The sequence below is a fragment of the Anthonomus grandis genome, chromosome 1 (assembly GCF_022605725.1).
Source record: "Anthonomus grandis grandis chromosome 1, icAntGran1.3, whole genome shotgun sequence".
Lineage (NCBI taxonomy): Eukaryota > Metazoa > Arthropoda > Insecta > Coleoptera > Curculionidae > Anthonomus > Anthonomus grandis.
Window position 1 is genome coordinate 11,320,820 of NC_065546.1, and position 13,305 is coordinate 11,334,124.

Here is a 13,305-nt window from a genome sequence, read left to right on the forward strand (position 1 = left end):
CTCATTGATAGTACATGCAAACCACAATTGCCACGCGGTTTTTCTTGAGGTCAAGGGGGCGCGATTAATATAATTATTATAAAACCAAGACACAAAAAATCTTAAAAATGATTCGTTAGATGCAGAGCGAGCGGTAAGACTGAGTCGAGTCACCTCTCGGGTATCAGTCTTCTCGCATGGACCAGCCTTGTTGTTATGTCTACCAAAATATAAATAATACACAGGCACTTTTTCAATCGTATTTATTAATCAGTTTTATGCCGCTATGCGATATTAATCATATCGCTGACACTTATCGGTGGAATTTCAAAAAGTTCGTTCGCATCCGGGGCCTACATTATAAAAGGAACCCGTTGGCAAAATTTCACGTTTCTAGCTATTGTACTTTGGGCTCTGCGATGATGAGTCAGTCAGTCAGGACAAACTCTTTTATATACAGATGTAATAATTCAAACCTCGCCTATAGGAAATAGTCTATGAGCGTAAGCGAGAGGGGACATATGGATTCCGCATGAGACAGACAGAGGGCACAATACATGCCGTTTCCAATACGCTACAAATTAATACGTTTGGCAACACTGATATTTCTGCTGCACGGCCGGCTCTCCACTCGTTTTTCGAAACACGAGAAAATTCTTATCCCCACCACACTGCACCGCCAATATGAGATTGCATTTTAAACGTTTAACGTTATTTTTATTCCTAGCGCCCTGCTTAATGTGTTCTCTTGAGAAAAAAAAGCAAATTATCAAGTGGTATTATGCCGGCAGTTCTGTCGATGAAATATCAGGCAGAATTGCATCCACGTTCGAAAATCAGCCCATTCCCGTACGCAGCACAATTTTTCCAATTATCCATAGGTTTGAGACCTTTGGGTGCTTGCAAAATTGCAGGAAATGCTACGCAAATGAGCAACCACCTGTTGTTAGACCGCTAGGCGAAGAAAGAGAGCTTCGAGAGGTTAATATTTGTGCTGTTGCTGAAACTAACTTTCCTTGCAATAGTACAACCATTGCCAAAGAAACGGGTATTGAGCCTTTAAGGGTTAGAAGAATTTTAAAAAGAAATAAGTACAAGTGCTATAAGTTGCAAAAAAACCCAAGAAATTTTCCCACAGGACCATGAGAGACGGATGGAATTTTGCCATGAAGTATTGGAAAGGGTAAATCGGGACGAAATGTTTATTAGTAACATTTCCTCTTTCTCTATTTGTGGTAAACATAATCCGTCCATTACAGTGGGTTATTCGAGGGAAAATAAGCACATAAGCATACCAACACGTACACAATACCCTCAAAAGGTTAATGTATGGGCTGGCATTTTAAGTGATTCAATTATAGGCCCTTTTTTATCGATGGAAACCTTAATGCCAACAAATACCTTAATATTTTAAGGGATGAAGTTCTTCCTGCCATTCGAGGGCTCAATATCAATTTAGAACAAGTTTAATTTTAACAGGATGGTTGTCCCGTTCATAACGCATTAGTCGTACGTCAATTTCTCGAAACGTCTTTCCCTGATTGAACAACCAGTGGAAACGGTACTATTAAAAAGCCCGCCAGAAGCCCCGATTTAGCCCCCAATGAAAGCACGAAAATGAGCGGGCTACTAATTTAAAAGAGCTTTGTATTAAAATTAGGCAAGCATTTAATAGTATCTCCATTAAAATGTTGTCGAACACGAGAAAGTCGTTTTATGATCGATTGACGTACTGCACTGCTAAACAGGGCGGCCTTTTTGAACCTGACATAAGAAAATTTTAATTTTTATTTAATATTATCAAATTAATTTAATTTTTTTATTTCCTGTCCAATATTTAGTTAATTTATGCTTACAACATTATTGCAGTCGGTTTTTAGTTTATTTATTGCTGTTAGGACAGACAGCAGCAAAGACTCAAACGAAACAAAATTTTTTTTTTATTTGCCACAGAGCAGTGCATCCCCGCATGAACGCCTTAAGAATACTAGATTTCGGTTTCGGGCTTCGGCGGGGTCCGCTGCTTCGAGTATGTTGTCACAACGTTGCCAGACTTACCGCGATATATAATTCCTATAGGCAAAGTTAGAATGATCATATCTGTCTATAGATCTTATCGAGTAATGATTCACTATCACAAAACAACTTTATGATTCATTCAATCAAATTTTTTACAGAAATAACAAATTACAACCTCAGCCAGACCAAGATACGTAGAATTTCACGCGAAATTCAAAGATGAATTAAAAAAAGGTGCTTTCATTTGAAAAATGAAGTTGATGGTCGTAATTTATTTTGAGCAACCCTGTATATATAAACTTCACGTACAAAAATGCGCAACTTGAAATAAAAATCGACGGGTCCGAGCGTTTTTATTTCGAACACACCCCTGAATTTTAAATGAACTTAGACTTAACTTTTGGGATGCACTGTATAGGACTGAGATAAAATGAATTGTGAATACAACGATGGTGAACGCAAGATAGAAATAATAAAATTTATATAAAATTTACTTTCCGTTTTTTAGATACGCCAATGTAATATCATACGACCATAGCAGAGTAATTCTACCGACAGAAGATGGCCGAAGAGGTACCGACTACATTAATGCTAACTATTGCGATGGATATCGGAAACATAACGCATACGTGGCAACCCAAGGCCCTCTACCAGAAACCTTCGGCGACTTTTGGCGCATGTGCTGGGAACTTAAGTCGGCTACCATCGTAATGATGACCAAATTAGAAGAAAGAACTAGAATTAAGTGCGACCAGTACTGGCCATCTCGGGGAACTGAAATTTACGGTTCTATGTCGGTCAGCATTTCGGACATCCAGGAACTGGCTACGTATTGCATAAGGACCTTCACAATTCAGAAGGAGGGATACACAGATGGAAGGGAAGTCAAGCAGCTTCAGTTTACCGCGTGGCCAGACCATGGGGTTCCGGACCATCCCGCCCCATTTTTACAGTTTTTGAGGAGAGTGAAGAGTTTGAATCCGCCAGATGCTGGTCCTATTATTGTGCATTGTTCAGCTGGTGTCGGAAGAACTGGTAAGGAATTTGCAATACGCTTATGTAAGGAATTAGATGTTATATTTAGTTAAGGTGGGCTTCTCCCGCACGCTTTTAATTCTAGAGGTCGACTTCTTTTAACCCTGGAATGCTACACTTATTTCCGACTCTGCATCTGCTACACAGGGGTACAACCGTACCCCAAATAAAACACGTCGTATTTTAGAAAAACGAACAATTTATTCACTTATAGAAAAATAATAACTTAAACCGAGTCTCACAGAACACTTTTAACGCACATCCATAATAAAATGTTCAAGCGGCACACACTGAGCATATTTATTTTGATGTTGCAAACACACGAACTTTTTGCATACAGCACAGCTTACTCTCGATTTTCGATGCTCTCTTCTGGGACAAAGCACACACCTACCCACTGTTGTTGTAAGACTAGTAGGTACTTCTTCTGAAGTGGTTATCTTGAGGACCCTACATATAGTTTCACGGAGTTCGCGCCTCAAAGTTGGAGCTTCCAAACGACTCATCATGTGCGGTCTGACCAGGTCAAGGGCAAGCTTCTCGAGGTATTCTCTCTTGTACTTTACAATTTCTTTATTCACTTGACCAGCGCCACGCAAAAGAATCATTGAATTATATCCCAGAATATCCAACAAATTATAGAACAGACATAATGGCCAGCGACGTGTTTTTCTACCAGTAGAATAAGTGTGGCACAACTGGTCTAAAGTATCCACTCCTCCTTTTGTAGAATTATAAAATTGAATAATTTCTGGTAACTTGGTCGTAAATGGCTCATCACCTTTTTCGTGCATTGTCGAAAGCATAATTTCTGCTTTTTTAGCACTCTTAGGTGGACAGTATGATAACAGTGTCAGATGTCCACTGTACCAAAACATGGCAGAATTTTGATTCCTTTCTTTGAGTTCCAAAAACGACTCAGGAATTTCTTTTCATCGTACCAACAATGGTAATTTTCCTCTCCAAAAGATGTTTCGCGGTCTCAATAGAAGTAAACCAGTTATCCATGGTCAAGTTCCTATTTGTTCCTTGGACAGAACTGGTTAGCTTATTACAGTAATACTGAGCTACAGGAACATCAGTTGGTGTGGAACCTTTTCCTATATAAATTTCAGCATCAAGTGCAAAAGCTGTTTTGGCATCACAGGACAACACAATTTTGATTCCGTATTTATTGGGCTTTGAAGAGATGTACATTTTAAAACAACATCGCCCTCTAAAACCAACCAATTGTTCATCAATTGTTATATATTCTGAAGGATTATATAGGTTTTTCATTTTAACGATTGACCTCTCAAATACCTCTCGAAAAGCTGCAAGCTTATCAGTTTCTTTTCTTTCAGCTCTGGACTGCTTATCATCAAAGCGAAGACAGTTTATCAAAAACCTGAAACGTGTCTCGGGCATGGTAGCACGGAATATTGGAATTCCTGTGTTTTTATCAAATAGTTCCTTGGTCAAAACTCCGGTCATTTTCGTAACACCGGCATAATAAAATAGCCCGAAAAGTGCTTGGAGTTCAATGCTGTTTGTATCCTTAGTTCAAGAGGGTCTCTTACCTACTGGAGTAATAACAGGTGCATCAGTCATTGTTCTTATTTGAATATTTCAATCGTTGAACTTGTATCTCTTTATTAGTATATTGGGTAATTTTATCGAGATTTTCTTGAGTGAAACATAATTTCCAAGCTTCAGTTCCCGATGTTATATGTTTTGCTTCGTTTTTGTTTCCAGGTAAATGCAAAACCAGATTTCGTTTTGGTGTGCGATGAATTGCGCATTTCTTACCTGACCACATAAACCCATTTTTACCCCTTAATTTGGTAGGCACTGGTAAAATTTCCACCATATCTCTGTTGATCGCCTGTATTTCTGACAATGGTATATTGTCATCTTCCGAATCTGTATCAGATGGAAAGGTATCCTGAGTCTGTTCTGGTGCAATAAAAGAATTAAGATTGATTTGATTGCCGCGTATTTCATCTTCTTCTGGCTCCTCTCTAAAATCAGGTATAACGGCATCTTCCTCCTCGCTATCTATTTATTTATTTAATATATCAACGGACTTTGGCCCAATATTACAAAAAAATATAAGAATAATAATTGGATGATTAAACTAACCTAACCCAACATACAATTAAAGCTTAGAATATAAAGATTACCTATAACTTGGAACAATCAGTTCAGAGAAAAAAAAAAGAAAAAGACAATACTTATAGTTAACACAAAGGAACAATTACCATCACAATTCACAACACCTTATAGTTCTAGTTTAAGACAGCATTATCAATTAATAAGATTTAATTTCTTAATGAACCCTGTGCGCCCCTCAAAGCAATCAATTACATCAGAATACTGATTAGCCAGCCTAACAGTCCTTGCCAGAAAAGAATTGTGACCATAATTTGTACGGTGTGTTTGGCTGTAAAAAGAAGTAACTTGCCTTGTTGGCCTAGGTGGAACATAAAGACCTATTTTATTAAGAAGTGCAGGACAGAAGCTGTGAGAGTGAAGGATGTTGTAAAATACTTTCAAATCTTTATGTCTACGACGAGTTTCAAGACTTCTGAAATTCAATGAGGCTTCCATTTGCTGATAGTCCAACTCATCCTGATAATTTATAGGTACTCCATTTTACTTAAAGGCAATATATCTTAAGAATTTATGTTGTACACTTTCAATCTTATGAATATGATTATTATAGTATGGAGACCAAACACAGGAACTGAATTCTAGATGAGGACGCACAAGTGCACAATAGAGCAAACAAATAGATGAAATATTATAAAAGTCCCTTGAGTACCTCTTGATAAATCCAAGCATCTGCAGAGACTTGGTAACTGCCCCCGAAATGTGCGGAATATAACTTAAAGGGCTATCCAGCGTCACACCTAAATCCTTAATATGAGAGACAGATTTCAATATGGTGTTACCAACAAAATAGGAGTGGTCATATATCATCCGAAAAACTGTCTGAATCAGATTTATAGAGAATGCGATGAATTTCTCCGACATTTTCAGGCTTTGTTAGGTCAAAAAACTTTTTCTACCCAGCCATTATTCATGCAGCCTAACAAAGAAAATCAATAATAACTTAAAAATCAATGAAAATAATAATCAAAGAGTATATTTAACCTAAACTGCTACACTGGGGTACGCGCTAACCCCAAATATCACAAATCTCGAAAAGAAAAAACCGTGTGCCAATGTCAATTGTCGTACGCGAACTGACTTGCCGCGTCTTAATAAGACGTCGGCGTTCGTTCCCCCGCCCACTTCCATTTAACTTGAGATATGATTAATGATGAGGTAAAAATGTACCCCAAGTAGCATTCCAGGGTTAATAATACTATAATTTCTATATCAATTTCAGAGGATAAATTTTAATATTGACTTTGTTAACTAATTTTTTTCGCAGCCTTGTTATTAGAATAACGGCAATTACAACCCAATTCGAAAGCCCTGTACAAAAAAAGTTTCTAAAAATATAATTAAAAGTTACTTTTGTTTATTGAGTATGTACCATTTGGAATACTTCCAGGTTGTTTCATTGTCATTGACTCCATGTTGGAAAGAATGAGACATGAGAAAACCGTTGATATATATGGCCACGTAACTTGCCTTCGTGCCCAGAGGAATTACATGGTGCAAACTGAAGACCAGTACATATTTATTCATGATTCTTTGTTGGAGGTAATTATGGTTGCTTATATGCTATCAACTAGAATTTATAATTGTTTGTTTATAGGCATATATTTGTGGTGCTACTGAGGTGCCAGCCAGGAATCTACACTCTCATATCCAGAAACTGATGCAATTGGAGCCAGGAGAAAATATTACCGGCATGGAACACGAATTTAAGAAGTTAAGCAACATAAAGACTGATTCTTCACGTTTTGTTACTGCAAATTTACCATGCAATAAGCACAAAAATAGGTAAGTTATTTAGGATTTCTGGGTAAGCACCTATTTTTAATAAATTGTTATGTTTACAGATTAGTACATATCTTACCATATGAAAGCACGCGGGTTTGCCTGCAACCAGTCAGAAATATAGAAGGCTCGGATTATATTAATGCCAGTTTTATCGACGGATACCGATACCGTAAGGCTTACATTGCAACTCAAGGTCCAATGCAAGATACTACAGATGATTTGTGGCGTATGCTATGGGAGCACAACTCCACCATTATCGTTATGTTGACTAAACTTAGGGAAATGGGAAGAGTAAGTATTAGAGAATATTTCAATAAAATAGTAATTCAACTTAAATGATTACTTACTTTTTCTCTTTTCGGGTTTGTAGATTAAAAATTTGACGATTTTATTATGGTGTTATTCTATAAATATTTATCATATGTCTAGAATAATAATTTTCATATTTTAATTTTTATTTGTACATAAAGATATGTTTTTTTTCGTATTTCTTCGCTTTCGTTTTTCTGATTGTAAGCTACTTGCATATTATCTTAATTTTTTTATTTCCTAGATACAGGATGAAAATTAAGAGTGAATATTTTAAATTTAAGGCTGTAACCTCATATTTGTTAATATTTATTTAGCTCAGTCTACTTTTAAAAAAAAAGTGAAAATTTTACGTAGAGTTTAGTGTTATAGACATATGTCAATGTCGTAAAAAAAAGTAATTCCTTCCCGACATATTACTTCTACTTGATATTTTTAAGTGGAACACCCTCTGTTTTTTATCGGAAAAAATATCTAATTATTGATTAAAATAAGATACAGGTAAACCTCGATTATCTGTCAGGGGTCGGAACCACGGTGCGACGGATATGAGAAAAATAGAAAAAAATACAAATTTATTTAAACAAACTAAAAACAACTTGCGAACAAAAAAAAGGAAAGAACAAACCTATATAAAAATTAAGTCATTAAGAAACATTATGGTTTTTTTAAAAAATCTGTGATTTTTTTTGCTTTATCATTTGGAAGCGTTTCTTTCTTGCAAGGTGGCGTATTTTCCTCAATGACACTAGTTGATCTAGTTCTGCTTCTTCTTGATTTTCATACTATTGTATAATTTTTGTTACCATATCCTCAGCTTTCACATGGCTAATGCTATCTTCCGGATTATCTGGTAAGTCATCTTTAAAATCTTCATGATCAGTGGCTTCTAAAACGTGGTTAATTAATTCGTCGTCTGGTAAAATATCATATTCTACATCCTGTTTGTCAATATCTAACCAATTAGAAACGTCATTTTCTGAGATGTCTTTGAATCCAGGAAGATTTGAAAATGTTTGCTTTATGGATGAAATATTAGGTCTTGGATTTTCTTTCTGATCGAGACCTGTATTTTCGGTAGGCAACAATTTATTCTAACTTTTATTTAAGGTTTCTGCGGGTATACTGTTCCAAGCTTCAGCGGCAATATATAACGTATATGGCATCTTTTATGGAAAATATTTTCCAATATTGTTTTAGGTCCGTATCTGTCTCGGAAATAAGTCCTTGACTAAAAGCCTTTCGATATCTTCTCTTGAAACTTTCAATAACCCCTGGGTTCATAGGCTTTATCAAAGATGTTGTATTTGCAGGTGCAAATATGCAAAAGTGACAAGTTATTTTACCATCTTCGGACTTTAACTCTTTAATAGGATGAGTTGGCGCATTATGCATTAAAAGCATAGCTTCTTCGGGACGATTATTTTCACGTAAGTATTTTTTAACTTCAGGGAGTTAACACGTTTTAAATCAATCAATGAATATCTCTTGACTCATCCATGCACTTTTTTGGGCCCTATATTTCACAGGCAATGATACCAAATCCATGTTTTTAAAGGCACGAGGTTTTTTTCCTTTTTCAATGACTACAAGCGGAAGCCTATGATCACCGCTAGCTTTTGCACAAACCATAATCGTTACGCGTTCCTTTTGAACTTTATATCCAGGTGCTGACGTCTCAAAAGATGAAGCTAATGTTGTTTGAGGAAGTGCCTTCTAATTTAAGCCTGTTTCATGGCGGTTGTAAACTTAATTTCTTTGTAGACCACGCTTTTTAATTTCCTCCCGAAGCTTGTTAACATAATCTACCACACTAACACTATTAGCACTTAATTTTTTACCTTCAATAGATAACTGCCTTATTCCGTGTCGAATTTTAAATTTGTCCAACCATCCTGTGCTTGCTTTAAAAGACGGGTCGGTATTTGGCAATTTTTTATTGAATTGTAATGCTTTTTGTTGAATAATCGGGCCTAATAAAGGTATTCCTTGACTTCGCTGTTGGGCAAACCAGTAAAAAACAACATCATCTAATTCATTGTGGGTAGCTAATTTTATCGTTTTTCGATGAGTAACATCACCATCTGTTGATTCCATTTTGCTGATATGGTTTTCAATGATATCTCCATACTTTTTTAAATCATTAATTGTAGTTCGCGGAACATTATACATTTTTGTAGCGCTTTCTCCCTTTCTTAATCGACACACAATTTCATATTTTTAGCCAAATCCAGCACTACGCGCTTTCTTCTATTATCAGACATTGTAAAACGTGAAACAAAACAGTTTTACATACACAAACACTGTACAACTATCCACCCTGTACCTTAAATATTGAAACGGATATTGGAAGCTAATTTGCAGGATGCGTTCATAGTGCATGCAAGTTACTGCATTTAAACATTCCGGTATAGGATTTGACACTTAGGCGAATTTGATTGGTCCATTTCAAATAATCAACTAATCACAAAGTAGTGCTGAAAACGATGGCAGAATGTTGAACGGTGCTCAAATGCAGGTCAGAATGTTGCGCATTACTTTTTGCATATGCAAATGTTAAAATAAACAGCTTATCTAAACTACCGTAGCTGTTCTTATTAAGAACAAATAATTATTTAATATCTATATTTTAATAAGAACAGTTAAGGTAGTTTGTCATAGTTTTTGGCAGATAGCATAACAATGTTTTTTATTTATGCTACGTATATACTGACGTTATCTGAAATGACTAGGCTTTTCATGAATTGACAAATTTAACTATAAGACTTATACATAAATATTCTTGGATTGAATCTCAAGGATATACAGGGTGTTTGGTAACATGATGCAAAGCCGAAAAGAGGTGATAGTCTCAGCCATTTAGAACATTTTGATTTCATATAAGATATAGATATTTTAGTTTTTTATCGTCTTCTTATTAAAAGGTCTTCATGAAATGCGTTTACTGCCAAGAAACCTTGTAAACGATAGTATACCGCTTATACCAATTATTAACCTATTACATAAATTAATGGGAAGTTTTAGCTAAGAAATATTTAGATTATCTGTATGCAAATTTTTTAGCATTTTTAATACTGGACTTATAACGCCATGATGAAAATGTCTGTTCCTCATATTCATTTAACCATTCCACGACAACTTTTTCATTTTTCATGTTGCCCCTATACAAATTTTCGGTAACTTTTATTAGTCTCTCTATAATTAATTAACTATTACACTCCAATATTGCACGAATTGTAACGAAGTAATATTGCACTGTAATACTGCACGAACAGAGAACGCATTAACGGATTAGTGACACGTGGTCAGCCTATTTAATAGAAAAACCGTGCCAACCACATTGCAACAATCCGACTTGTGCTTTAGCACCGTCCAACATTCTGACCCTAATTTTGGCACTTCGCATTTATTGGCGAAACGAACTCAAATCGACCAATTAAATAATTCGCCTGGGTGTCAAATCCTATACCGGAATGTTAAAATGCCGCCGGGCTGCGAATTAAATTCTACGAATTTATTTTCAACAACAAGGTGGGGGTGACGAATAATAGAAGTTGACGAATTAGCGAGTGCCGGATAATCGAGGTTCTACTGTATATGAGAAGCGACTTAAAAAAAAATATTTGATTTAATTTTAATATAAAATTGGGTGATAAATAGTATGAAATATTAATAGAATTTTGTGCTGTTTAAAAACTTTAAATACGTTTTGTATGTGACCAAAGACCGCTTAATTCCTGCAAGTATTGACATTTTTTATGAAAACTGAATATTTGAATGAGAACACTTACAAATTTTTAATTGTAAAAATATTCAGCAAAATTTTAAAAAGAAACCCTTAATTTTAACTACTTTACTCTTTCCAAATAGGAGGAAAACCTTTTATCAAGCAATCTCTTCATATCTTAGTAGTCTGATAGAAATATAAATAAGAAAGAGAAATAAAGTTCCGCATGAAGTGTACATCCAATAACCTTTAACCATCAATTTGTCTTTACTCCGAAGTTCTATAGCCTGCCGTAATGCATTTTCTAAACCGAAAAAATAAAACTATCACCGAAATGTATCTAGTATATATTATATACCCTGCACAAATATATAAATGCTAATAAAATTAAGAATGCTCAACTACAAGTTCAGGTGCACGTTGCTAATCGAAGCTATTCTGATAACAAGTGTTGATGCATCCTTCCTACTCGCTAGACTTGCCGAAATGGAATTGAAATTGAACAAAGTTAACAAATCAACCTCCTAAATAGGCAATTATGCATTTTTTAATATCTATTATATATCTCTTCTGTATCTGAATCTCCTCGGATCTGAATAATATGATAAAGTGGTAAAATTATGTATTTGTCGCCCGAATTCTTATTATGATTAGTTAACCAGTTTAGCATTACTGCTGGTGCCTAGCATTATAATCATGCACAGTAATCAAAGAGATGTGTCGGAATTTATTAGTCGTTCCACAAGACATGTTTGCGAGACATTTTTATCGATATTTTGTTCTATTTTTGTTTGTTATTTACTTTTTATGTTATTGTCATCAAAAATCCTCACTCACTCATTCTCCGCACATGATGAGTTCATATTTATTATGTCATAGGCTCCTGGACCATTCGAAGGTCAACATATGTATATTCATGTCGACGAAAGAAATTACCTAAAAACTAATTAAGAACGTACCACTGAAGTTAATTCTTGAAAAATTTGTACGCTGCGCCAGTCAGTATCAGTGACCTTCTTATTGTAATTTAATCTTTTCTTTAGAATCTTGCGAAGTTATTTATAGTAGAACTATAAACAACTTTATTAATAGAATCTTGTACTAGTTAAAAAATGTTACTAGAAACGTATTGTATCTTGCTCGAGGCCATCTCTCATCATTTAAATGGAATTAAAATATAAAAGTTCAGAACGTATTAATTAACTTAATATACTATGGTAGGCCATGAAAATAAGTAATACTCGGCGCAAGTCTCATTAATTTAAGATCAAAAGTATCAGGCTATTAAATTATAATTTTTTTTTTAATTTTCACTCAAACGCAAATTGGAAAAATTTTAATGACATGGTTTTAAAAATTTGCCAACAAAAAATTTTTGTAAAACATAATTCTGTTGAAAGCAAAATTTGTAGATAATAATCTTGAGCATATTTTGCTTTTTAGTTAATGACAATGTTCCTATTGGTTTACGAGATGTCGGAATTTAAATTGGGTGTGTGTCATTTTTAAAAGAAACATTTTATTAAATTCCAATATCCAAAAATGCTATTATTTCCAAATTCCTCACACAATTCTTATTTTCATGGCCTAACATATTATTTTAATTTAAATAATATTTCCTTTCGTATGGCTTCTATTCAAATAATAATAATAAAGACTTTTATTTCAATAAATATACATTATAAATACAAGATTTTAAAGTACTGGCGAAGTCTAGCCCTAAAGGCTACTCTAACTTAACCACAAAAAGAAAAAATAGCATATGGTTTGTTTATTACATAAACTAACAATAATAAAATTAAGATTCTATTCCATAAAACTATAATATAATACTTATAGGTTAAACATAAAAATATTGAGGTCTATAGAGTCTTGCCGGGAGAGATCAACAAAGTAATACGTATTTTAATTTAATTTTAAGAATATATAAAGAATATATAAGGTTATAGATGCAGGAGCCCATTTAAAATCAAATATGATTAAACAATCAATTTTATAAAATAATTAGAATCTTGTTTGCTCATATAAAATCTAAGGCTAAAGGACTGTATGTACAATGTACATGATGGCATGCCCTCCTACGGTTGTTTTTGAAATAGATATTCCCTAAATTTATATTTAAATTTATTTACATTTAAAAGTTTAAACTCATTAGGTATATTATTATATAATTCAATAGCATTAAACAGAAAAGATTTTTTGCAAAAAGTAGATTTAAATGTAATTCTTATGTTCAAATTATGTACTTTACCCCTAGGGATAAACTTTTTAATTTTTTAGTTTTATTTTTTAAGAAGTTG

The 13,305-nt window shown here is 34.3% G+C and overlaps 1 protein-coding gene across 9 annotated transcripts in view; it reads left to right on the forward strand.

Annotated features, from left to right (window-relative positions):
* LOC126744524 (tyrosine-protein phosphatase Lar) overlaps positions 1-13,305 on the forward strand; it is a 1,889,525-nt gene that overhangs the window by 1,859,280 nt on the left and 16,940 nt on the right. For all 9 annotated transcript variants that reach the window (XM_050451972.1, XM_050451980.1, XM_050451999.1 and 6 more), the window contains 4 exons: positions 2,507-3,033; positions 6,575-6,726; positions 6,782-6,969; positions 7,029-7,260. In XM_050451972.1, the coding sequence (XP_050307929.1) occupies positions 2,507-3,033; positions 6,575-6,726; positions 6,782-6,969; positions 7,029-7,260 (1,099 nt within the window). The remainder of the gene's footprint in view (positions 1-2,506; positions 3,034-6,574; positions 6,727-6,781; positions 6,970-7,028; positions 7,261-13,305) is intronic.